This window comes from Martes martes, assembly GCF_963455335.1.
Source record: "Martes martes genome assembly, chromosome: 17".
Lineage (NCBI taxonomy): Eukaryota > Metazoa > Chordata > Mammalia > Carnivora > Mustelidae > Martes > Martes martes.
Genome location: NC_137905.1, coordinates 40,486,673 through 40,511,222, shown reverse-complemented (window position 1 = coordinate 40,511,222; position 24,550 = coordinate 40,486,673). Strand labels below are relative to the sequence as shown.

Here is a 24,550-nt window from a genome sequence, read left to right as displayed (position 1 = left end):
CTTAGGTGACCCTCCATGGCCCTCAGATAAAGATAGAACGTTTTGCGGGGGGCACCTGGGTGACTCAGTTGGTTCACTGTCTGACTTTTGGTTTCGACTCAGGTCATGGTCCCGCAGTCATGGAATCGAGCCCCACTTCAGGCTCTTGTGCTCAGTGTGGAATCTGCTTCAGATTCTCTCTCCCTCCCCTCTGCCACTCCATACACTCTCTCTCTCTCTTTCTCACATAAATAAATAAAATCTATTAAAAAAAAAATCACATTTGGGAAGATGTCCCCCCAGATGCAGGAGGGTGGGGGTCCTAGTGCTTACCTGCATTGGTAGGGGGCTGGGCAGGCACTGAAGCAGGCTCCCTGCAGAGCAGAGAGCCCGATGCGGGGCTTGACCCAGGACCCTTGAGATCTGCTCCCGGTGTACCCCTTTGTACCCCTTCAAGGTCTTCTCCTCCTCTGAGCCGGATCTGCCAAGAGTCCATGAGCTTCCTGGAGTTTGACAGGGAAGAGATCCGATATTTTTTAAATGTACTTTTCTAGGCTAAGCTAGGACAATATTCTCTCTCTCTTCCCAGCACCCTGCCCTCCCTTGAGTAAAGCTGGGGTGGAAATGTGATGCTGTTTCTCTGAAACAGAGATGGTCTTTGTGAGATTTAAAGCATGTTGCCACGACATTCCGTTTTAACTAACTGGCCCTTTGCATAAGGGCCGGCCATTTAACGTCTCTGGGCTCAGGTTCCCCTCTTGTATTGGTACCTCTGGGCTAGAGCAAGGCTGGCCCACTGTGAGGTTTACAGGAGCTGAGTGGGCTTGGGAAAGTCTGTTGCGGCTGGGCCTGGTGCTGTGAGGCAATAGAGAGTGGTGGGGACAGTGGCCAAGTGCAGAGCATGTGCTCTCTGGAGGGGCCGCCTGCCGTGTTCCTCAAGTGGAGGGGAGGACTGAGGTTCATAGGTCTGCAGATTTTTATTTTTGTTTTTGTTTTTGTTTTTGCAGAAGATAGAGATCTGACCTTTTTCTCTCCTTTTTTCCTTTTTTTGAATCTTCTGATAGTTGAATTTTAAATATTGGTGCATAGTTTAATGGGGGGGCAGGGCATTGGGAATAGCACCCTGAGGACCAAGTGCATAAGCTTTCCCTTGACCTCAAGTTTGTAACCCCTGGGCTGGAGGGTCATGAAGCTCTGGGCCAGGGGCGACAGGGGTAGCGTCCGCTGTAGTAAGAGTGACTTGAGGTTAGTGACCGCTCACATGGTCAGTTCTTACAGAGGCTGGTGTGTGTCTGAGCTGTGAGGTGTGGGAGCCCCCTTGGCCTTTGGGGCCCATAGTAACCTTGAGGCCTGCCTTCCTACCCTGGCTACACTGGGATCAGATGTCCTGCCAGATCGGCTGATCTGCTGCCCTCGCTGGTGGCCACAGAAGGCCACCAGGTCGTACTTGCAGGATTTGGGGTCAGATGGATTAAGGTCAAACTGTTCCAGTAAGGTCTCCGAAGCTGGTACACGTCTTTGATGCTTGTCAGTGTGGCTGTTCAAGGTGGGGGCAAGGGGGGAGGGACAACTATTTTACTGGAAGGCTTGGGGAAAAAAGTACACTAAAACAAATGGAGTTATATGGGTCAGCATTCAAAATTCACCTGCATCTTTAAGAGAAAACACGGACATTAAAGAAATTTTGGACTTGAAGCAAAGAAGCAAGTCATAGTTATGTAGGAGCTAATTCTTTTTTTTTTTTTTATAAGGGTTTTATTTATTTTTTGACAGAGAGAGAGAGAGAGATCACAAGTAGGCAGAGAGGCAGGCAAAGATAGAGAGAGGAAGGGAAGCAGGCTCCCCAGCGAGCAGAGAGCCCGATGCGGGGCTCGATCCCAGGACCCTGGGATCATGACCTGAGCTGAAGGCAGAGGCTTTGAACCACTGAACCACCCAGGCGCCCATGTAGGAGCTAATTCTTAAAGTGGAAAAGGTCTCAGCAGCTCCAAATTCAGGGAAAGAAAGTGTGGATGTAGTCAGTACCCTCAGGAAATAATTCAATGTAGCGTTCTGTCCCCGTTCACGCTTGTTGGACTGATCACTCATAGAGTCAGTGGGACGTCTTCTCATTCTTGACTTTCTGCAAGCGTGTGCGTGCTCTTTATGAAAAACCCAAGGGAAGAGGCCTTTCCTTGAAGGTCCAGGCCAGAGGGAGGCCATGGAGAACGTAGATTGGAGACTTGGCTGAAACACCCTTCTGCCCGTTCCTGGTTGGCCTTAAGGGCTGTTTTGGCTCTAACCTTAGTTATTGGGCCATAAGGTTCTTGGAGGAGGTTTGCAGTCAAGGAGGTGGTGAGAAGAAAGCCATGTTCTTCCAAGGATGCCCAAAGAAGTGATTTGTTGTCATCTGGAAAGGCCACCCAGATGCAGAGCCTCAGTATTGAGGAGACCGAGGCTCTGGTTTTAATTCCTAATTTGGGACAGCTGATTCTATTTTCATATGTTACCCTGGACTCTTCCCTCCGCCTGGACTCATACATCATACTCAGTTGACTGACCTTATTTGAGAAGTCCTCTTTCACCAGCAAGTCTTTGAAAAATCATTCTCTGTGCTAGAAGCAGCTCACACTCTAGGGTTGGTTTCCCAGTCCCATTAGTCCTCATACCCAAAGGTTAGCATTGTGGAGACTGACCCTTAAGCCCACTCCGTGCCTCCCTTCCCGGGCCACAACTTTTTCCAGAGTGACCCACCCAGAGGGTCTTTGGTCCAAAGAGCAGCTCACTGATTTGTTGCAAATCCTAAATCTCAAATTGCCAAGTCAGGAGGGAGGAGAAGTGGCAAATAGGTATATAGAAGTGGGAAAAATCCAATTGGCCTATTTAGAGGCTCTGCAGATATTTGGGCAAGGGTCTTAGGGTGTAAATTGTTATATTTAAGTTGGATCTACTTTGTTGCTGAGAACCAGTCCCCCCCACCCCCGCCATTGCTGCTAGAGAAGTGGTCTTGACTCTATTCGTTTTTCATCAACTGAAATTTGTTGAGCCCCCACCATGTGGAAAAGACAATGTCAGTTCCCGGGAGAAAGAGAATGAAATAGAAGGCGAAGTTCTTGTTCTCCATCATAACTTCTGTATCCTTTGTTAGTCACGGGCTGCAGTTTGTCTCGGAGCTTCCTGGCAGGCCCTATGAAGAAGGGACTGTGACTCACACCTATCAGACCCATTGGTTCCACCAAAGGCAGACCCGTTGCAAAGAAGCAGCTCTTCCCAGTTTCTTTCCTCGTGTCCTTGTGGATATGACCGGCTAGTCAATCAGTCACATTCTCAGAAAAACCTGAGAATTTTACAGATTTGTGCAGATTTTACAAGCGGCAGATTGTGACCGTTGGTGTGTAATGAAATCAATTCATGGGGTTGCTAGGGTGTTATAAAAAATAAATATCTGGGGGGTATCTGGCTGGCTCAGTCGGTAGAATGTGGGACTCGATCTTGGGATTGTGAGTTCGAGCCCCATGTTGGGCATATTCTAATTCAAAATAAATGAAGACTCTGCCTGGTTCCTCGCACAGAGCTCCTAGAACCCTTGAACCTTGTGTCTTCTGTGTGCTAATGGGGGAACAGGACCTTCAAAATGGGACTTTTATTTTTATTTATTTAATTTTTTTAAAAGATTTTATTTGTTTATTTGACAGACAGAGATCACAAGTAGGCAGAGAGGCAGGCGCGGGGGGGGGGGGGGTGGACCAGGCTCTCTGCTGAGCAGAGAGACCAATGCAGGGCTTGATCCCAGATCCCTGGGATCATGACCTGAGCTGAAGGCAGAGGCTTTAACCCACTGAGCCACCCGGGTGCCCCCAAAATGGGTCTTTTAACCAGGAAGACCAAACCTGGTGAGAAGATTGTAATTTATAGCACCACCCTAGACTTCCGGGGAGGGGGAGGGGCTGAAGATGGAGTTCAGTTGCCAACGGCCAATGACTTAATCGATTGTGCCCACGTAATGAAACAGGGCTGCCTGCCTGCAGCCCCTCACAGTGAGTTTTGGGAGCTTCCATGTTGGTGAAGACATCGAGGTGCTGGGGGCGTGGCATGCCTGGAGAGAACAGGGAAGCCGCTCCCCCTCCTCGGCCTCTAGGTCTGTTCCAGCTGACTGCTCTGAAGTTGTGCCCTTTAAAATAAACCACAGTAAATGTAAGAGAAGTGATCTCCTGAGTGTTCTGAGTCATTCTGGCAAATTACCATAGAAGGGTGTTGGGAGAACCTTGATTTGTAGCTGGTTGGTCGCAAGTAGAGGTGCTTCCTCCCCAGCCTTGTGACTGGCCCCTGACATGGGGGCAGTCTTGGGGGTACTGAGTCTTTATAACTGTGGGAATTGAGTTGAATTGAGTTGAATTGCTAGGCACCCAGTTGCTGTCAGAGAATCAGAAGAGGAGAGTTGCGAATATTACTTTTTTAAAAAGTAAGCTATTTAAAAAAAAAGGGGGGGGGATGCCTGGGTGGCTCAGTTGGTTGAACGTCTGCCTTCGGCTCAGGTCATGATTCTGGGGACCTGGGATAGAGTCCACTTCGGGCTCCTTGCTCAGCAGGGAGCCTGCTTCTCCCTCTCCCTCTGCCTACCACACCCCCTGCTTGTGCTCATGTTCTCTCTCTGACAAATAAAGAGAATCTTTAAAAAAAATAAAAACGCTATTAGAAAGGAATCAAATATGTTGGGATATATTGTATGCGCGGCCAAGTTTGGTTTGTGCGACTTTTGTTTTAGGGGTATGTATGTGTATATTGTGTTGTAATATAAAATGTATTTGTTACGGGTAATCATGCTTTCCCCCCTCCCCACCAAAATCCCCAAACCAATGATATTTGCCAGACTGAGCTTCCAGTATCTCATTTCTCTGCTGGGAAGCCCAGATGTGTGAAGAGGTACCGAGTAGTAAAAGGCTAAGTGTCATCCTATTTGCAGCCAGGGTCAAGCATGGCTTTTTCTGGGAGGCGTGGCCTAAGTTTGTAAGTCAAGGAGAAGGAGTTCAGTGATGGGCGGGGGAGAGAGAAAAGAGGGAGTATGCCTATAAACACATCATGGGGAGAAATTGATGAGCTCAAATATGTGGCAAGGCCAGGAGAGCCCCGGCACAGTGGGCAGACTGCAGGGGAAGTGGTTTAGTATTTTGCTTTCTGGGGGAAAGGTGAACAGGCGGTGAGCAAAGTGAGCCCATGACAGGTGACAGGATTTTCATCAGCTGGCGTGGAGAATGTGATCAGGTGCTGTTTCTCCGGCTGGCTGGAGCTCTTGACTGATGACCCTCAGATGTCCTCATCCATGAAAGGAGGAAGTTCTAGTAGCTGGTCGGAGGAATGACTGAGGACCTGACGGGATGCTTCATGGGCTATGTGCCCTCAATGCCTGGCTCAGGACTTGGTTATTCTTTTTTCTTTTTTTTTTTAGGTTTTATTTATTTGAGAGAGAGAGAGCATGAGAAGGGGGAGAGTAGGGGGAGGGTCAGAGGAAGAAGCAGATTCCCCGCCGATGCAGGGAGCCTGATGCAGGACTCGATCTCAGGACTCCAGGATCATGACCTGAGCCTAAGGCAGTTGCTTGACCAACTGAGCCACCCAGGCGCCCTATAGACTTGGTTATTCTTGCCAGTGTTACTTTTGCATTGATTCCTAATCCGTAAAGTGAGGGGGCACCTGGAAAGTCTTCCAGCAGGTGTCCGAACTTCTGCTTTGAGGATTTGGGTGAAGTTCATACCTTCATGTTGCTTACACCATTCAATTCTAGGGATCTCGTTTTACTAATCCAATTTGCCAGTTAATGGATATCTGGATTTTTCCCACTTTTTGTGTCTTTTACGAGTCATGCTACTGTAAATCTTTGTTGGGATGTAAATTTTCATTCCTCTCACATAGATTCCTAGGAGTAGATGACTCTGTTGTATGATAATATGTGTAACATTTTTATTAAATTTTTTTTCCAAAAAAGATTTATTTATTTATTAGAGAGAGAGTGAGCGAGTGGTAGGAACGGCGGAGGGTGAGGGAGAATCTCAAGCAGACTCCCCACTAAGTGCAGACTCCAACTCAATCCCATGACCCTGAGGTCATGACCTTAGCTGAAATCAGGAGTTGGACATTTAACCAACAGAGTCACCCAGGTGCCCCAGATAGTTAACATTTTTAGAAACTACCCAGCTGTTTCCAAAGTGCTGTGTCATTTACATTCAGCAGTGTGTGAATTCCAGTTTCTCTACATCCTCCTCAATACTTGCTATTGTTTCTTTTTTATTACTAGTATTACTAGCATTGCTATTACTAGTCTAATCTCATTTTAGTTTTATTTATTTATTTGCTTTTTTTAAAAAGATTTTATTTATTTATTTGACAGAGATCACAAGTAGGCAGAGAGGCAGGCAGAGAGAGAGGAGGGGAAGCAGGCTCCCTGCTGAGCAGAGAGCCCGATGTGGGGCTCGATCCCAGAACCCTGGGATCATGACCCGAGGCGAAGGCAGAGGCTTTAACCCACTGAGCCACCCAGGTGCCCCAAGATTTTATTTATTTTTTAGAGAGAGAGAGTACAAGGAGGAGGAAAGGTGGTGGTAAAGGGAGAAGCAGGCTGTCTGCTGAGCAGGGAGCCTAATGTGGGGCTCGATCTCAGGATCCTAGCATCATGATCTGAGCCAAAGGCAGCACACTGAGCCATCCAGGTGCCCCTGAATGAGATTTAGAATGAGATTTATTTTTTTGCTGATTGTGCAGAAAAGAGTTATCAGAGCAGACCTGAGACAGCTATCCTTAGAAAGCCCGCTTGCAGGTTGGCCCTTGGCTGGTGTCTGGAAACTTAATTTCAGGATAGTTCCCACCATTTCCAGAACTGATAAGAGGGGCTCGCTGTGCCTGAACTGTTTGCACAAGCAATGTGGCTTATGTTGAGCACCTGCTTTCCTTCTAGGGGTCTGGAATTTTGGAAGACACTAGACACAAGTGCCTACCTGACCAGTCCCCAGTAAAAACCTAGGGCACCATGGCTCTAATGAGCTTCCTGAGTAGATAGCATTTCACACGTGTTGTCAAAACACTGCTGGAGGAGATCAGCACGTCCTGTGTGACTATCCTGGGAGAGAGGACTCTTCGTAGCTTGTGCCTGGTTTCTTCTAGCCCTCACCCCATGTACCTGTCCCTTTTGCTGTAATAAATCAGGGCCATGAGTACAACTATTTTATGAGTCCTGTGAGTCCAGCTAGTGGATCACTGAATGTGGGGGTGATCTTGTAGACACTGTTGAAGACTGTCTTTCCTTCCTTGAAACATCTTGTCACCTTTAACCAAATCAGTTGAATGTAAATGTAATGATTTATTTCTGATTTCTACTCTGTTCCATTGCCTGTCCTTAGGTCAGTACTACATTGTCTTGATTTCTGTGGATTTATAATCAGTCTTTAAAATCTGATGGCATAAATCGTCCAATTTTGCTCTTTTTCAGAATTTTTTGGCTTCTAGATCCTTTACATTTCCATATAAATTTTAGGATGAGTTAGTCAATTTCCACTAAAAAGCTCACTGGGATTTTGACTGGAACTGTAGTGAACTGATAGATCAATTAGGGAAAATCAACACCTTGACAATAGTGAATCTTCCAGGGGCACCTGGGTGGCTCAGAGGGTTAAAGCCTCTGCTTTGGGCTCGGGTCATGATCCCAGGGTCCTGGGATCGAGCCCCGCATCGGGCTTTCTGCTCAGCAGGGAGTCTTCCTCCCCCTCTCTCTTTGCCTACCTCTCTGCCTACTTGTGATCTCTGTCTGTCAAATAAATAAAATCTTTAAAAAACAATAGTGACTCTTCCAACCCATAAACATGGACTGTCTCTCCATTTAATAACGCAGTGTTTTGTAGTGTTTAGTGTACAAGTCATATGCTTATTTTGTTAAACTTATTTCAAAATATTTTACTCTTTTTGATGCTATTGTGACTGAAATTGTTTTCTTAATTTCATCTGAAGAGTGCTTATTGCTGGTAGTGGAGGTAAAATTGATTTTTGTGTATTGTATCCTATGACCTTGCTGAATGTATTAGTTCTAGTATGGGTTTCGTGAATGCCTTGGGATTTTCTCCATACAACATCATGTCATCTATGAATCACATTCATCTATGAATATGAATAAGGACAGTTTTACTTCCTCCTTTCCAATCCAGATGCCTTTAATTTCTTTATTTACCTATTGCCACTGGTTTGAAGTTCTAGTACATTAGTGATTAGAAGTGGCAGAAGTGGGTATCATTGCCTCATTCCTGATCATAATGGGTAAGCATGTCTTTCACCACTAGTACGATGTCAGCTTTGGGTTTTCATAGATGCCTTTTATCGAGTTCTGTAAATTCTCTTTTATTCCTAGTTTGTTGAGAAATTTTTTAAAAATTTCATTTATTTATTTGACAGAGAGAGAGATCACAAGTAGGCAGAGAGGCAGGCAGAGAGAGTGAGGGAAGCAGGCTCCCTACCGAGCAGAGACCCCGATGCGGGGCTGGATCCCAGGACCCTGAGATCATGACCTGAGCTGAAGGCAGAGGTTTAACCCACTGAGCCACCGAGGTGCCCCTTGTTGAGAATTTTTATCATGAATCTATGTTGGACTTTATCCCACGTTTCTTTTGTATCTGTTGAGAGGACTATGTGTTTTTTTATCCTGTATCCTATTAATATAGTATGTTACAGTAATTGATTTTCGGATATTAAACCAACCTTGCAGTCGTGGGATAAGTCCCACTTGGTTGTGGTATGTAATCCGAGTTATGTTAAATGTTGCTGGTTTCTGCTTGCTAATATTTTGTTGAGGATTTTTGCATATATATTCATGAAGGATGTCAGTTTATTGTTTTGCTTTCTTGTGATGTCCTCCTCTCGTCTCAGTCAGGGTAAGACTAGACCTCATAGAATGAGCCGGGAGCATTATCTCCTCCTCCGTTTTCTTACCCGTTTCCTTTCAAGGGGATAATTGATGGTCTTTGTGGGGTGGCTGGGAGCAGTTCCCTCTTCTCAAAGCTCAGTCTTTGTAGGGGTGTCTTAAGATTCACGTCTGGCAGCTCAGTGTATCAGCAACATCCCAGGTCCATTTACTGGCAGGCGTGGCTCAAGATGGGCCTGTTGCTGAGCATTTTGGAGACATCTGGTCACCTCTGGCCCTCATACCTGCAAGTGAACCCTCAGAACTTCCTTATGGGGCTTGGGAGGTCTGCTCCCCCGGAAGCTGGGCAGCTTGGCTGAAGGCACATTTCTCCCTCTTCTCTTCTAACAGAGTAGCTACAAACCAGAAGGTTCGAGAGCAGGTGCGCCTGGAACTGAGCTTCGTGAACTCAGACCTGCAGATGCTCAAGGAGGAGCTGGAGGGGCTCAACATCTCAGTAGGGGTCTACCAGAACACAGAGTAAGTGGGGGCAATGCTTTGGGACGAGAGGGATGGACCAGTTTGAGGACTGAGCATGGCATAAGAGTCAAGGGGCGAACAGATGGAATTTGATGGAAATACCTGGGGAGTTGGATGATAAGGCATCCAGTTGTCCTTGGACCCCCCTTGTGACATAGTTTTTGGGAAAAGCTGTGTGACTGGGTCAGGATGAAGAGACAGCATCTCTCACATAGCTCTACCATGAGGATGCCCTTGTGGTTGGATCTGAGAGTCAGCCTGCTGGGGGGGGGTCCCCGCACTGCCCCCCCTTTTTCCCTGTCAGCCTCATCACTGTGCACGGGGCCTGCCTGGGTCATTCTGTGGATAGGACACAAAAACACACCAACTGCTTGACAGGGATCTTTGACATCAAAGATTAAGGGGACCCAGGTGAGTTCCCTGAGGAGACACTTCAGAAATGGGCCCCAGTACATCTTTGAGAAACAAATAAAGTAATTCAGAAGCCTCCCCTGGGAAGTGTTTGTGGGAGAGCGGTATTGAGGCGGGGCCTTCAGAAAAGCTCAGAAAGTCTTCCCAAGGGTACCTTTCAGCTACCTCTGAAAGGTAGGTGAAATCATTTCGAGAAGCTCTGTGTGGGGAAGTGAGATTTCTCAAAAGGTAGGTGAGAGCCAGGGGAAACTCAGTCAGTAAACAGTCCTTTGGATTCACAGAAGGATGACATTTGGGAACCCGGAGTCCCCTTTGGAATGTGCTTTTCCTGATTGTCCCCAAGCCTCTGCGTGGCGCGTGGGGTGTTTTTCAGGGCTGGAGGGAAAGCATCAGTGTGTGAAGCCTCTGCTCTTTCCTTCTGTGACGTCCAGGTGTCCTGGCTCGCTCACTCATGGGCTCCCAGTGTGGTTTTGAACACCAAATCAGAACACCCAGTAAGAGGCTTCTCCCAGTCTCCGCTGTAGTATTAAATGCCAATGTTCTGCCCCGAGGTCGAAGTTCCTTGAGTAAGCAAGGCAGGGCCCAACTTTGCTGGCAAATGAAGGATGTTTCATATTCCCACTTGCTGTCCTGGAGTGCGGGGAGCCCCGCTTGCAGAGACGGGCACGAAGGGCCCTGCGTGATTTCAGCGTGGCCTTCGCTGCCCGGGCGGTCCCCTGTGCCATTGGGAAGAGGGGAGAGAGAGATGTGCAGGTTCGTACTGACACCTTGGGTTCGCCTCTGCCCTCTTCCTGTTTTTAGAGCAGAAGGTTTCTTTCTAAGCACAGTGCATCTTTAAACATTTCTGTGAGGCAGGCCTGGAAGAAGAGGACAGGCTGGGCCGATGAGAAAACACGAGGCTGGAGGTCATGGAGTTTTGTTAGTGCGGGGTTGGGGCTGGGTGCCCTGGGTGCTCTCCCCAGTCATGGGGAGAACAGGCCTTGTCTCCAGCCCCAGTGGGGTGAGGGCAGGAGGGTGCTGGGGCCCAAAGGAGAGAGGCACGGTCCCTCCTCTCTCCCTTCCAGTAGCGTCCAGCTTTCCCTGCAGGCTTTGGGGAAGCCACGCACACCCAGGGTTGCATCGCGCCTGCTTTTAGAGCAGCCCGTGGTTTTCCCTCGGCCGCAGAGACAGTTTCGGCTTACAGCTGCATTGTCCACTCACCCTGCCAAGCATTCCTGGCCTTCTCCCTGGCTGCGCTGAGCGGCCCCAGGAGGTCTCCTGTTACAGGTCAGGGAGCTAAATCTCTGTTTGCAAAACACACAGCCTGAGCCCCCTTTACTTCCTGTTAGCCCTGCCCCTAAGAATGTAGACTCAGGGTGACCTGTGGGGAAACTGGGTGGTCAGTTGGGGTGGGAGCCGTGTGGGGGGCAAGTAGCTGGCCGGGGTGTGACAACTGGGCTGAAACTAGGGGCATTTAGGTGTCAGAAGGGGCCCCAGCCCTCAAGCCCTTCTCCATGCAGGTGCTGGGACACCAAAGGGGATAACACTCCATCAGAGGAGGCCCTTCGAGGGCTCAGGTTGGAGGGCGCAGGAGAGGTGGGACCTGCCCTGGTGGGGAATGGGGGAAGGAGGGTGGGGATGGGAGGTGATGAAGGAGGTCCCCTGACAGGGTGGACCCCAGACCCAGACCCTGCCACATGGGAGGTCCTCAGTGTAGTCAAAGAATGGTGGAAATCGAGACCTGGGTCAAGGTGGTAGGCCTCCGGTGTTAGGCTGTGTAGTCCAGAAGTCACAGGGCCCTGGGATTGGGCTTAGAACAGAGACAGGCACGTGACCAGAGGCATCTTTATGGAACCTGAAATGGTGTGTGCAGGATTGGCATCTAGAGGTGGGGGGTGCTCTGAGCTGGGCTGCTGGGTGCAGAGCGGCTGGGAACCCACTGTTCACATACCTTGCTGTGTTCCTTACAGGGAGGCATTTACGGTCCCGCTGATTCCTCTTGGCCTGAAGGAGACCAAGGATGTTGACTTCTCTGTCGTTCTCAAGGTGAATCTCAAAGCACTGGACACTAGACTCACTGTTTAAAAAGACAAACTAGGAATTGTGTATCCCTTGCAAGTGGCCTTAGGCTCAGTGGGCCGAGTGTCAGTTGAGTTCCGTAGGGTGTCTCTGGGCCCCTCAGCAAGACAGTGTTGTCTGTCTTCCTGTGACCTCACACCGTCTTTGGTCCCTCCAAGGCGCAGGCCCCAGAAGGCAAGTTAGAAACCTGGGTCTTCCCTCCCCAGGAGGCCAAGCCAGAGATGGTGCGTGGAGGACATGCTTTAGAATTTTAAAATTTTACTCTATTTTAATTTTTCTTAAATTTGGTAACCAATGTAGGTCATGTTTATGGTAGAAATTGCTAATTCTGACATTTTATTATGAAAATTTCTATACTTCAAGAAAAACTGAAAGGATTTTGCAGTGAATCCCTATATACTCAGTAGCTAGATTCTGCTGTGAACATTTTGCTAGAGTTATCTTTTTATCTGTCTGTGTATTCCTGTATTGATGTACCAATCCATCCTGCTTCTTGATGTATTTCCCAATAAATCAAACATGTTGGTTAACTATTTTTAAATACTTGAATACTTTAAATACTTGAATAGCTGCAAATTAGGAGTTGTTTTTTCTCCCTCCGTGAATTCCTGGAGATCCAGCCTCTTCTCTCTCTTCCGTCCTCCTCCTTTCCCTTCTCTTTCTGATTTTTTTTTCTTTTCTTTTTAAAAAAATTCAGCTTTTTTTTTTAAGATTTTATTTTTTTTTAGGATTTTATTCATTTATGTGAGAGAGAAGAGAGTACGAGTGAGAGCATGAGCAGGGGGGAAGGTCAGAGGGAGAAGCAGGCTCCCTGCTGAGTGGGAAGCCCCATGTAGGGGCTCGATCCCAGGACCCGGGAATCATGACCTGAACTGGAGGCAGACGTTTAACCATTTGAGCCACCCAGGTGCCCCGTCATTCTGAGTTTTAGTGAATCACCTCCAGCGTCCATTTAGGAGGAGAAAGGGAACATGGGGTGGGAGGGAGCCCCTGCCTGAGCCTCCCAGCACGGGCGCGGTGGACGACAGTTAACCCCAGTGTCGTGAAAAATGCTTCCAAGTATTATGTTTCTTTTCATAGCAGTCCTGTTAGTTGACTCATCTTGGACTACTTCTGGTTTAGAGAAGAAAAAAAGTTATATGCACGTTGGGCGCTATAAAATCTGTCCTTTTAAAAGCAGTCGGTTCGTGCTTTGAAAGCCTGCTGCCCTTGACCTGCATTCTGGAGCCGAGACTGTGAGTGTGGGCAGAAGCTCTTTCACTCGGGGACTGCTGCCTTGTTTACATCTAGGTCCCGGTCCCTGTCAATTTGGGGTTTGTTTTGGAGTTTGAGAAGGGACATTGGTAGTCTCACAGGACTCGGGATCACACGAGATTTGATTTTCTGGGTAGAAAACAACCCAGGAGCTGCAGCTTTCTGCCAGCTGTTTCCAGACTGCCTGAACTTACCGATGTCTGTGAGGCTCAAGACAGTCCTTGCGACTGTGGAGATGTCTTTAGGTGCTTTTGTGGAATGGTTTCTTTCTTTCTTTCTTAAAGATTTTATTTATTTGTCAGAGAGAGAGAGCACAAGCAGGGGAACAGCAGGCAGAGGGAGAGGGAGAAGCAGACACCCCGCTGAGCAGGGAGCCCGATGCAGGACTCGATCCTGCGACTCCAGGATCATTACCTGAGCCAAAGGCAGAGGCTCAACCAACTGGGCCCCCCAGGTGTCCCTGTTGAGTGGTTTCTTTACGATTCCATTTGTTGCTTGGCACCCAGGCTGCAAGAGTGCAGGCGTGTTAGTGTTAGAGGGAGACTTGGAGCAACTTGGAGCTTTCTGGGCATCTGCAAGGATCCGAACGAGTCACGTGCTGGATTCCACATTAAACTCAGTGGAAAAAAAAAATCACATGTTGCGGGCACGGCCAAGTGCTCTTTAGCTGAGGCTTCCAACCATGTCATTTTAGCCTAAAAGGGACTCTTCAGATGTCAGTCATAGGAAAATGAGCACATGTGGGGACATTCTGTCCACCCCCCCACCCCCCCACCCCCCCCGCCCTCGTGTGTGCTGGAGAGTTCCAGGCAGGTGCTGCCGAGTAGCTGGGCCGGCTTAATGAGCACAGCTCCAGGTGCAGCTTGTCTTGCTCGTCTCCGTGTGTATCCGTGTGACACTTCGTGGTCAGTAAAGCTTCCTGCTGTGATTTGGTTCTATTTTTAAATAAATGAGCTTTCCAATGACCTCATTAAAAGGCACTGTCAAGGGGCACCTGGGTGGCTCAGTCGGTTAAGCTGCCTACCTTTGGCTCAGGTCATGATCTTTGGGCCTGGGATCCAGCCCCAGGACCCCACTCTCTGCTGCCTGCTCAGCGGGAAGCCTGCTTCTCCTTCCTTCCTATCCCCCTCCCCCCAAATACAGCTTTATTTATTTTTTTAGATTAAGAACGGGACTGAAAAACATTTGGAAAAATGCCAAGACAGGGAAAGCACCCTTCCAGCCCCACCCGCCTCCCCCTGAGCTCAGTGACCTGCTCAGCGCTTAATCTTTGGACACTGGGCTCCTTCTCTGTCAGGGACCTGACTTACGAGGCTGTGGTTCTTCCCCTCCTCCCCTCTGTTAGGGCTTCGAGTGGTGTCTGCTTGCGGTAGGTGCTGAACCTGGTGGCTGTTAATCTCATTCTTGGGGTTTTTTTTTTGTTTTTTTTTAAGAGTTATTTATTTATTTGACAGAGAGATCACAAGTAGGCAGAGAGGCAGGCGGGGGGTGGGGAAGCAGGCTCCCTGCTGAGCAGAGAGCCCGATGCGGGGCTCGATCCCAGGACCCTAGGATCATGACCTGAGCCGAAGGCAGAGGCTTAACCCACTGAGCCACCCGGGCCATCTCAGTCTTTCAGCAGCTTCCAGGTGCTTGCTGTTGTCCCCAGCCCACCAGTGAGCATCTGCACACTCTGCCCAGCATTCTCTTTGGATCAGTTTCTAGATGTGGATTTGGTTGGTGGAAGATATACACGACCTACTTACCCACCAGAAGGGGTCCCGCCTTCTTTCCTAGCCGCTGTGTGTGACCGCTTACCTTCCCGCACCTTGTGTTACCCTGGCTTTCATTCCCCATTTGGATGTTTTAATGAGATCCTTCTGATTTTTGTGAAATCAGGCAAGATAATAGCCTACTATGGTTTGCGTTTCTCTGATCAGTACTAGAGTTGGATACATTCTTGTGTATGTTTCTTTGCCCTCTACCGCTTTTGCCTGATTTCAGAATGACTGTTTCTGCCCTCTGTCTGCTTTTCCAGAGTTCTGCTCTTACTTCTTACAGGATTTCTTTTACATATGAAGGATAATAACCCTTGGTTCCTTGGTTATATATATTGCAAATATTTCTCTCAGTACATTCTCTCTCTAACTTGTTATACAAGCAGTAACCGGTTTAAAAGTTATCATATATATATTTTTTTGCCACTAAGATTTTCTGTTTTTGAATCTACTGGTTCCTCCCTTTATAGTTCTGCCTCGAGGACATGTTCAGAAAGGCACCCTGCACACCAAGATGGCATAAATATTTTGCTATTGTTTCTCCCAGTTGTCTTGTTTCTTATGTTTTTGCCTCAGATCTTTAATCTATCTGGAATTACTTTTGGGGGTAAAAAATGAGGTATAAGGCTATCACTTTTTATTTTCACCGAATGGGTAGCCAGTTTCCCCCTAAGCTCCGTGTAAAGAAGCCATTCGTGGTGCTGGCTGATGTCCACTTCCCTCTGTGACCCTTGTGCCCCTACCCCCAGCCCCCCTCCTCCATCCTGCTCTGTGCCATGGAGCCCACCACAGGCTGGAGGGGCTAGGAGGACGGGAGGTTGGGACATCTACTGTCCAGGCTGCTCAGCTGGCTTCCGTTTGCATTCCTGGAGGGAAGGGCCTGGTGGCTTCGGTGCCTACCTCAGGTAGCCCTCTCCGGATTTTCAAAGTTCCATTTCCTTCTTGACCTGGGATTCTAATGGCCCTGGAGGTTCCACACCATCCCTGTGGTTTCCCTTAACCCTGCCGGTACCACTGTGTTAGCCCTTTCCTTAAATTCACATCGGGCACGCCATCTGTGGGTGCCACCTTACTCCTGTCCGGACCTGCTGGGTGCTCCAGCCTTTCCCATTTCTGTGGAATGCTGGCTTTTGTTGTACACCTGATTCTCGAGTTGCTGCCTTCTGTTTCGGATCCGTGGCTTGTTTCATTGTCTATCCATTGCTCACTGTTTAATCCCTATGTGTTTTTTTTTTTTAAGATTTTATTTATTTATTTGACAGACAGAGATCACAAGCAGGCAGAGAGGAGGAAGCAGGCTCCCTGCTGAGCAGAGAGCCCGATGCGGGGCTCGATCCCAGGACCCTGGGATCATGACCTGAGCCGAAGGCAGAGGCTTTAACCCACTGAGCTGCCCAGGCGCCCCCCTGTTATATTTTTCTAACTGGTTATGGCTTATATAGGGAGGGAGGACTGTTGGGACACCTGGGTGGCTCAGTTGTTAAGAGTCTGCCTTCAGCTTGGGTCATGATCCCAGGGTCCCAGGATCGAGCCCTGCATAGGGCTCCCTGCTCCACGGGAGGCCTGCTTCTCCCTTTCCTGTTCCCCCCGCTTGAGTTCCCTCTTTCTCTATGTTTCTCTATCAAATAAATAAAATCTTAAAAAAAAAAAGGAATTAAAAAGAAGCAAAGACTGTTGATTTATATCTATTAACTTTGTGGCCATTTCACTGAATTTCTATTATTTTAGTAGTTTTTCAGTTGACACTCCGGGTTTTGTAAATATGCCATTATTTTGTAATATATGTATATGTATATATATGTATATATATACACACATATATATTATTTTTGCTTCTTCCTAATATTTGTCTTAATTTTTTGGCTAGAGAACTTCAGAATTATGTCATATAATAGAATTATGTTACATAGTCCTTGTCTTATCCTTGATATTTACAGTAGGTTTCAGCTACATTTTTTTTTTTAAGATTTTATTTATTTATTTGACAGACAGAGATCACAAGTAGGCAGAAAGGCAGGCAGATAGAGAGAGGGGGAAGCAGGCTCCCTGCTGAGCAGAGAGCCTGATGTGGGGCTCCATCCCAGGACCCTGGGATCATGACCTGAGCCGAAGGCAGAGGCTTTAACCCACTGAGCCACCCAGGCGTCCTCAGCTAGATATTTTTTATTGTACTACTTAGTAGGATAACATATTTAATATTTAAACATATTTATGTTTAATCTAGCCTAGGAATGTATTCAGAATTTATGAAAATTCTCTTTGACTTTTATGAGGTTAAAAAGTTTTTTTTTTAAACTTACTTTGAGTGTAATTTGTCTCCTGATTTTAAGAAAATTTTGGCCAGTGTCCACAGCAGAAGTTGGCAGAACAATGTGCTGTCCTGGAAAGGAGGCAGTTTCTCTCATCCCTGAGCATCTCGAGTGGTGACCCCTAACACTGCTTTCGGGGATGTCATTGTAGACACCCTAGATGAAATTTGCCCTCCAGATCATTTTTACTGGGATTTAACATCACTAATATAATTATAGTGGAAGATCGTTTCAAATTTTACAGATGGTCCTTGGATTTGTAGAGGAGCTGATTCCAAGCGTTAGCACTTTAAAGTCGTAAAGAAAATCTGTGATAGCATCATAAAATGAAAGGAAAAATTGGGTAAGAATGACCAAATTGAAAAATAGAAGGAACTCTGCATATCCTGGGGCCCCACGAGGCAATTCGAAATGTGTGCTGAGGAGGTAATCAGAGGTGTCTGTGCGGGGGCCTGTCGTCATGTTATCTCTGATCCCAGAAACATACAAGTGACTTCAGTGTCTAGCAAGAAGAGGTTAAGAATATCATGGTACATATTAGCTGGCACATAGTGGGTGCTCGATTTATTTGTTTAGTAAATGAGTTGTACACGTATTACGTTGGAGGATTACATGATCATTAAAAGTCACGTTACAGAGCAGGGGTTGGGGGGCTCAGTTGGTTAAGCGTCTGACTCTTGAATTTGGCTCCGGTGGTGGGACTGAGCCCTGCGTCGGGCTCTGCACTCAGTGGGGAGTCTGCTGGAGAGTCTCCCTCTCCCTCGCACCTTCCCCTCCCTGCTTGTGCATGTGCACTCTCTCTTTTTCTCTAAAATAAATCTTTTAAAATAAATTTTCTTAAAGTCATGTTTTATTTTGTGGCATAAGAAAATGTTTGCTACATTGCAAATTCAAAAAGAAAAACACAGCAAGGGGCACCTCGGTGGCTCAGTCGGTTAAGCGTCTGCCTTCGGCTCAGGTCATAGGCCCAGGGTCCTGGGATCAAGCCCTACATCAGGCTCCCTACTTGGCAGGAAGCCTGCTTCTCTCTCTCCGACTCCCCCTGCTTGTGTTCCCTCTCTCGCTGTGTCTCTCTGTCAAATAAATAAAATCTTAAAAAAAAAAAAAGTGCAGCAAATGTGTGAATTTGTTCAACAGAACCCTGTTTTTATAAGACAGGGGTGTGTGAGCGTGTGTGTGTGTGTGTGTGTGTATGCATGCACTGAACATACAAAAAGCAGGAGGGGCTTTAGTGTAGAAAACATGTAATGAGAATCTTCTAACAGACCCCTGAGGAAACATAGTTGAATACATTTGTCCTCCACTTTCTGGTAGCCAGGGAGAGCCAGCATGTAGGGCAGATGCTAGCTGAGAAGCCACTCGATGCCCCTTATACTATTTTTATTTTTGTTTTCTCCCCCATCATACTTGGCCATTTTCTGGTATATGATGTAATTTTCTTACTTATTTTTTTTAAATACTTACTTTTTAAGTTTTATTTATTTATTTATTTGAGAGAGACAGAGCAGGAGCAGTGGGAAAACCAGGCCTCCCTGCCAAGCAGGGAGCCCAACGTGGGGTTTGATCCCAGGACCCTGAGATCATGACCTAAGCTGAAGGCAGGTGCTTAATGGCTGAGCCACCCAAGCGCCCCTAATTTACTTATTTTTTGTGCCTATCACTTAACTTTCTGTGCCGCCTTGTGAGAATAGAAGCTCCATGGGGGAAAAATCTTTGTTTTGTTCACTGATGGAGCCCAGGCTCTACGAACAGTGCCCGGACATGGCAAGTGTGTGCTGTATGCCCGAATGAGCTCACAGAGTCGTCCTCAAACGCTGGACTGGGGACCCGGTTAGGGGGTCTCATTCAGGTGCTTCCTTTGTGGAAATGCCCAAAGCTGCTCTCACAAAAGTTCTCATCGCAGACCCTGAGGGAAGTAGCCTCACAACAGTCTCCAGACATGGGTTTCCTTTGCCGGGCAGGCCCTGTGCCCAGGTACTGAAGGCAGCCCACAGGATGAACGTCGGCACCCCTGAGTGTCTGGGATGTTTGCCAGAATTGTTCAACATATTGTCACTTACACAGTCACTTGAGTGTGACGCAAAGACATTGTATTTTATTTATTTATTTAAGAAATCTTATATATCTGAGAGATAGAGAGAGCACAAGTAGGCAGAGCAGCAGGCAGAGGGAGAGGGAGAGGCAGGCTTCCTGCCAAGCAGGGAGCCTGATGCAGGGCTCAATCCCAGAACCCTGAGATCATGACCTGAGCCGAAGGCAGACGCTTAAATCGACTGAGCCACCCACGCGCCCCTATTTTTTTTATTTATTTATTTTTAAGTAGGCTCCACGCCCAAGATGGGGCTTGAACTCATGACCCCGAGATCAAGGTCGGGTGCTCTACCAACTGATCCAGCCAGGCGCCCCCACAAACGTATTTTAAAATAAGAAAAAAACAACTTCCACTTTCCTTTTAACTGAAGCAACAAAAGGAACATTTTTAAATATGCATGCAGTTCAGAAAATAAATCTCACCATCCAGAAAGTCACTGTAGCATGTAATCTCCTGGTTGTATGAATTCTACATGTATTTTTATACCGGGGAAGGGGGGCACATTAGACATTCCTATTTGACCTGTTTATGGTTTGCACTGACGCCTTACAGGATCTCATCTCCTTTTGTTTGCAGGATTTTATCTTGGAGCATTACAGTGAGGACAGCTACCTGTATGAAGACGAAATAGCAGATTTGATGGATCTGAGACAGGTGAGGTGTTGTGTGCAGCGGGGAGGGGAGGGGAGGGGAGAAGGGGGAGAGGAAGGGAGGGGAGGATGGCTGCCAGAGTTTGCTGCGACTTCAGAACATCCTATTACAGAATCACAGGTGGTTGGAGGTAATAGGGAGGCACTTTCAAAACCATCCTTAAAACCTGGCCACCGTGCGGGGGTGGAGGGAGGGGACAGACAAATGTGCCCTCAGCACATCTGGGGCCAGATTCTGGGACTCCTGAGCCTGCCCCAGCCCCTTCCCCCACACCTCGTGCTCAGGGTAGCAGCAGCAGGGGCCCAGGCTCTGCAGGCATAGTGCGTGTGACACCTGGGGTGGCCGTGCGCTGGGTCCTCATCTGCCACCCCCACCCCTACCCCCCCCCTGCCTGGTTCCCTTTCCCTCCAGGCTTGCCGGACACCCAGCCGGGATGAGGCCGGGGTCGAACTGCTCATGAGCTATTTCATCCAGCTGGGGTTTGTGGAGAGCCGGTTCTTCCCGCCCACCCGACAGATGGGGATCTTGTTTACATGGTAGGTGACCCAGGCCCCCCCATGCTGCCCTCCTCTGCATCCCCTGCCCTCTCTTTCAAGCGGTCCAGTTTCTCCAGGAGAGCCTAGATCAACGCGTGTTTTACGTATGACTGGGATCCAAGGGGAGAAGTCTCCAACAGACTGTGGCTTCTTGCTTCTCGGATCAAGGGAGCCGAGGAGAAGAGGCAGTTTTTTGTCTGTGCTCACTTTATTGTTGGGGAAACACAGGGGCTCTGAGGTGGAATTAACAAGAACAAAGATTCTTGTCCCAGATGGGGCGGGCGGGGGGAGTTGGGTTTTGTCCCAGTGACAAAGGCAGCAAACAGAAATAGATCGAAGCAGAGCATTTGTTTCTTCTCCAGAGTTGGTATTTTCGAAGATTAGTGCTCTTTAAATGCTTTGGAGATGCCGTCCCTCTTCCCTGAGGGTCCTTAGCATGGGAGAAACAAGAGTCAATCCCAAGAGCCTTGGGTCATATTCGAGCCGCATTACATCACTGCTGGTGGCTATGAATGCTGTCCTTTTGAAAGGACAGGCGCATGACTTTTGCTATAGATGCCTTAGCTGCCTACTCAGAGCAAAAGGGTAAAGGTGGTTTCTCCTTAGTGTGGAATTAGGATGAATCTCCACGTCTGCCTCCTGGTTGACGGGTGAACTTTAAAACAGATCCCGAGTCTTCTAGACTTGAGGAAGAACAATGAGGGCTTTATAATTGCTATGTTTCATTTAGGAGAGGACACACACACACACACATGTATTTTGGAGTGGGAGAGTGGGGTGGAGGGCAGAGGGAGAAAGGGGCTCTTAAGCAGGTTCCACGCCTAGCATGGAGCCTGACTTGGGGCTCGATCTCACAACCCCAAGATCATGACCCAAGTTGAAATTAAGAGTCAGACGCTTAACCTACTGAGCCACCCAGATGCCCTAAGAGAAGGCATTTTTTTTTTAAGATTTTATTTATTTATTTGTCAGAGATAGAGAGAGGGCACAAGCAGGGAAAACAGCAAGCGAGGGGGAAGCAGGCTCCCCACCAAGCAGGGAGCCCAATGCGGGGCCCGATCCCAGGTCTCTAGCATCATGACCTGAGCTGAAGGCAGACGTTCAACTGACTGAACCACCCAGGCACCCAAGAAGACATATTTCTAATACACCTTATTTTTAATTTTTTTTTAAAGATTTATTTTATTTATTTATTTGACAGAGATCACAAGTAGGCAGAGAGGCAGGCAGAGAGAGAGGAGGAAGCAGGCTCCCTGCCGAGCAGAGAGCCCGATGTGGGGCTCGATCCCAGGACCCTGAGATCATGACCTGAGCCGAAGGCAGAGGCTTTAACCCACTGAGCCACCCAGGTGCCCCTACACCTTATTTTTTAGAACAGTTTTAGGTTCACAGCAAAATTCAGAGATTTCCCATGTATATTCCCACATTATCACCCAAAGTCCATAGTTGACATTGGGGTTCACTCCTGGTGGTAGGCACTTCCTGGGTTTTGGCCATATTTCCATGTTATAGGATCACACAGGGGAGTTTCACTGCCCTACAGTCCTCCGCCTCTTCATCCCTCCCCCGCCCCTCAACCCTGGCATCGACTGATTCTTTGTGTCTCCATTGTTTTGCCTTTTCCAGAATGCCAGATAGTTGGAATCATAAAGTATGTAGACTTTTTCAGATTGGCTTCCTTCACTGGGATATCCCATGCATTTAAGTTTCTTGCATGTCTTCTCACAGCTCGATAACTCATTTCTTTTTATTGCTACGTGATAGTTCACTGTATGGTTTTGCTGCAGTTTGTTTGTCCATTCACTTTTGGAAGGACGTGTTGGTTGAGAAGCCTTCCTTTAGCGTGAGGTTGTGATGATCCCATTGGCTTGCTTGGAAATGAAAGCTTCATTGCATGTGCACCCTTGCCTTTTATCATTCAGGAAATGAATTTTGTCTGCTTTCCCCTCAAAGAGGCCTTCACCAGCCAAATAATTCATGTTCTCAAAACCTATGTCCTTTAAATAGGTACGACTCGCTCACCGGGGTTCCGGTGAGCCAGCAGAACCTGCTGCTGGAGAAGGCCAGCATTCTCTTTAACATCGGAGCCCTCTACACTCAGATCGGGACCCGGTGCAATCGGCGGACCCAGGCTGGGCTGGAGGGTGCAGTGGACGCCTTTCAGAGAGCCGCAGGTGTGTCTCCAGGAAGGCTGCCGGGATAGCGTCCTGGCCCCACCAGGGGGCTCTGGGTACTGCAGCGGAAGAGGGTCTGTGGGCCTTCTCCAAGGCCCCGGCTTCCCCAAGACCCAAGTCCTATAAGGGCCAGGCGGGTTTCAAGTGCTGGTGTATCTTCCCACCAAGAGAATTGCTTAATGGCTCAAGCCCTGATGCTTTAGTCTGGGTATGGCTGAGGGACACTGCATGTTACTGTCTGTGTGTTTATACTGTACTCATCGTGCAAACTTGCCCACCTGAGGCTCTCCATCCAGCCTTTTGTCAAGTGACACTTAGCATCAACCTATAAGAGGACTGGAGGTCCCCGGGCTGGGTGTAGTGGTGGGTGTGGCTCTGGGGTATCTGAGGGTCCTGCATTGCTCTCCTGCAGCAGGGCCTGTGGCTGGCAGAGTTGCTGTGAGGAGTGGTGGGGGAAAGCAGGCACACGGCACAGACCACAGGACAGTGCCCCTAGTGGACTTCACACCATGTTCCCTTCTGTGCCGGTCCTCATCCCTCTGCTCTGCAAGGCCATGAAGAACCCTATCTGTGTCATTTTGACTGATCGTGAAATCGCTTGTGTTAAAATGACTGATCCTTGGGGGATTGCGCCTGGGTGGCTCCGTCTGGTAAGCCTCTGCCTTCGGCTCAGGTCATGATCCCAGGGTCCTGGGATCGAGTCCCACATCAGACTCCCTGCTCAGCAGAGAGCCTGCTTCTCCCTCTGCCTGCTGCTCCTCTCTCTCTCTCCCTCTCTGACAAATAGAGAAATAAAATCTTAAAAAAAAAAAAAAAATCCCTTGGGATAAAACAACATGCTGAGATCCCATGTGGCAGTGGATTTCTTTCACTGTACATCCTTTCCTGGGCTCCTTTTCTTCCCGAGGAACCTAAAGCAAGTGTGCTTGGAGACCCATCTCTAAGACGACAGCAGCACAGACAACATGAAGCTTAAGAGTTGGGGGGGAGCAAACCCCAGAGGGGAGCAAATAGCCCGCAGCCGCTGCCATCTGTCCACGGGGCATCTGGGGCTTCGCAACAAAACCAGAGGAACCAGTCAGATGGGATTCATGTTAGAGATTTTATTTCAGCCTCTGGTTTATCGTCAGCCCTGTGACAGTTACTTTCCTAACATATAAAGAAGTCAGCTAAGGGGCACAGCAGGAAAATTTCCACTGGAGTGGCTGGGTTGGTCTTCCCTGAGGGCCTGGGGGAAAGCCCTGAATTCTATCCTGACCCAGGTGTTAGGTGGGAACGTGTCCCTCGGAGAGCCCTTCCCTCACCCTGCCTGCTTCCTGCTCTCACCTCCATTAAATGCCTGGTCATGTACGGAAGGCCTCACAGGAGCCCAGGTGAGATGGCAGTATATAGGGAGCAGGCTGGTTTTCTTGCTTGATACGGAGGTAAATATTTTAGAAAAGAATCTTTTTTTTAAAAAAAAACTTTGTTAAAATGCATGAAAGAAAATGACCATCTGTAACCAATTTCAAGTGTTCAGTTCACTGGGATTAAGAACATTCACATTGTTGGGCACATCTCTATGCCAGAACTTTGTCATCTGCCCGGACTGAGACTCTAGGGGTGCCTGGGTGGCACGGTGGGTTGAGCGTCTGACTCTTCATATCAGCTCAGGGTCATGGGATCGAGCCCTGTGTTGGGCTCTGTGCTCAGTGTGGAGTCTGAGATTCTCTCCCTCTGCCCCTCGACCTTCCTACGCACTCACGCGCTCTCTCTTTCTTGCTCCCTGTCTCAAATAAATAACTAAATACAATCTTCAGGTTGAAACTCTGTACCCATGAAACACTCCCTATTCCTTCCTTCCCCCTGCCCCTGGCAACCACCGTGCTCCTTTTTCATCTCCTTGAGTTTGACTCTTCCGGATACCTCGTCTCCCAGAATCATACAACATTT

The 24,550-nt window shown here is 48.1% G+C and overlaps 1 protein-coding gene across 1 annotated transcript in view; it reads left to right on the top strand.

The window, feature by feature from the left end:
- Positions 1–24,550, top strand: part of RHPN2 (rhophilin Rho GTPase binding protein 2) — a 56,414-nt gene that overhangs the window by 17,178 nt on the left and 14,686 nt on the right. The window contains exons 3-7 of the mRNA XM_080827972.1: positions 9,248–9,376; positions 11,737–11,812; positions 19,834–19,911; positions 20,320–20,444; positions 22,452–22,618. Of these exons, the coding sequence (XP_080684098.1) occupies positions 9,248–9,376; positions 11,737–11,812; positions 19,834–19,911; positions 20,320–20,444; positions 22,452–22,618 (575 nt within the window). The remainder of the gene's footprint in view (positions 1–9,247; positions 9,377–11,736; positions 11,813–19,833; positions 19,912–20,319; positions 20,445–22,451; positions 22,619–24,550) is intronic.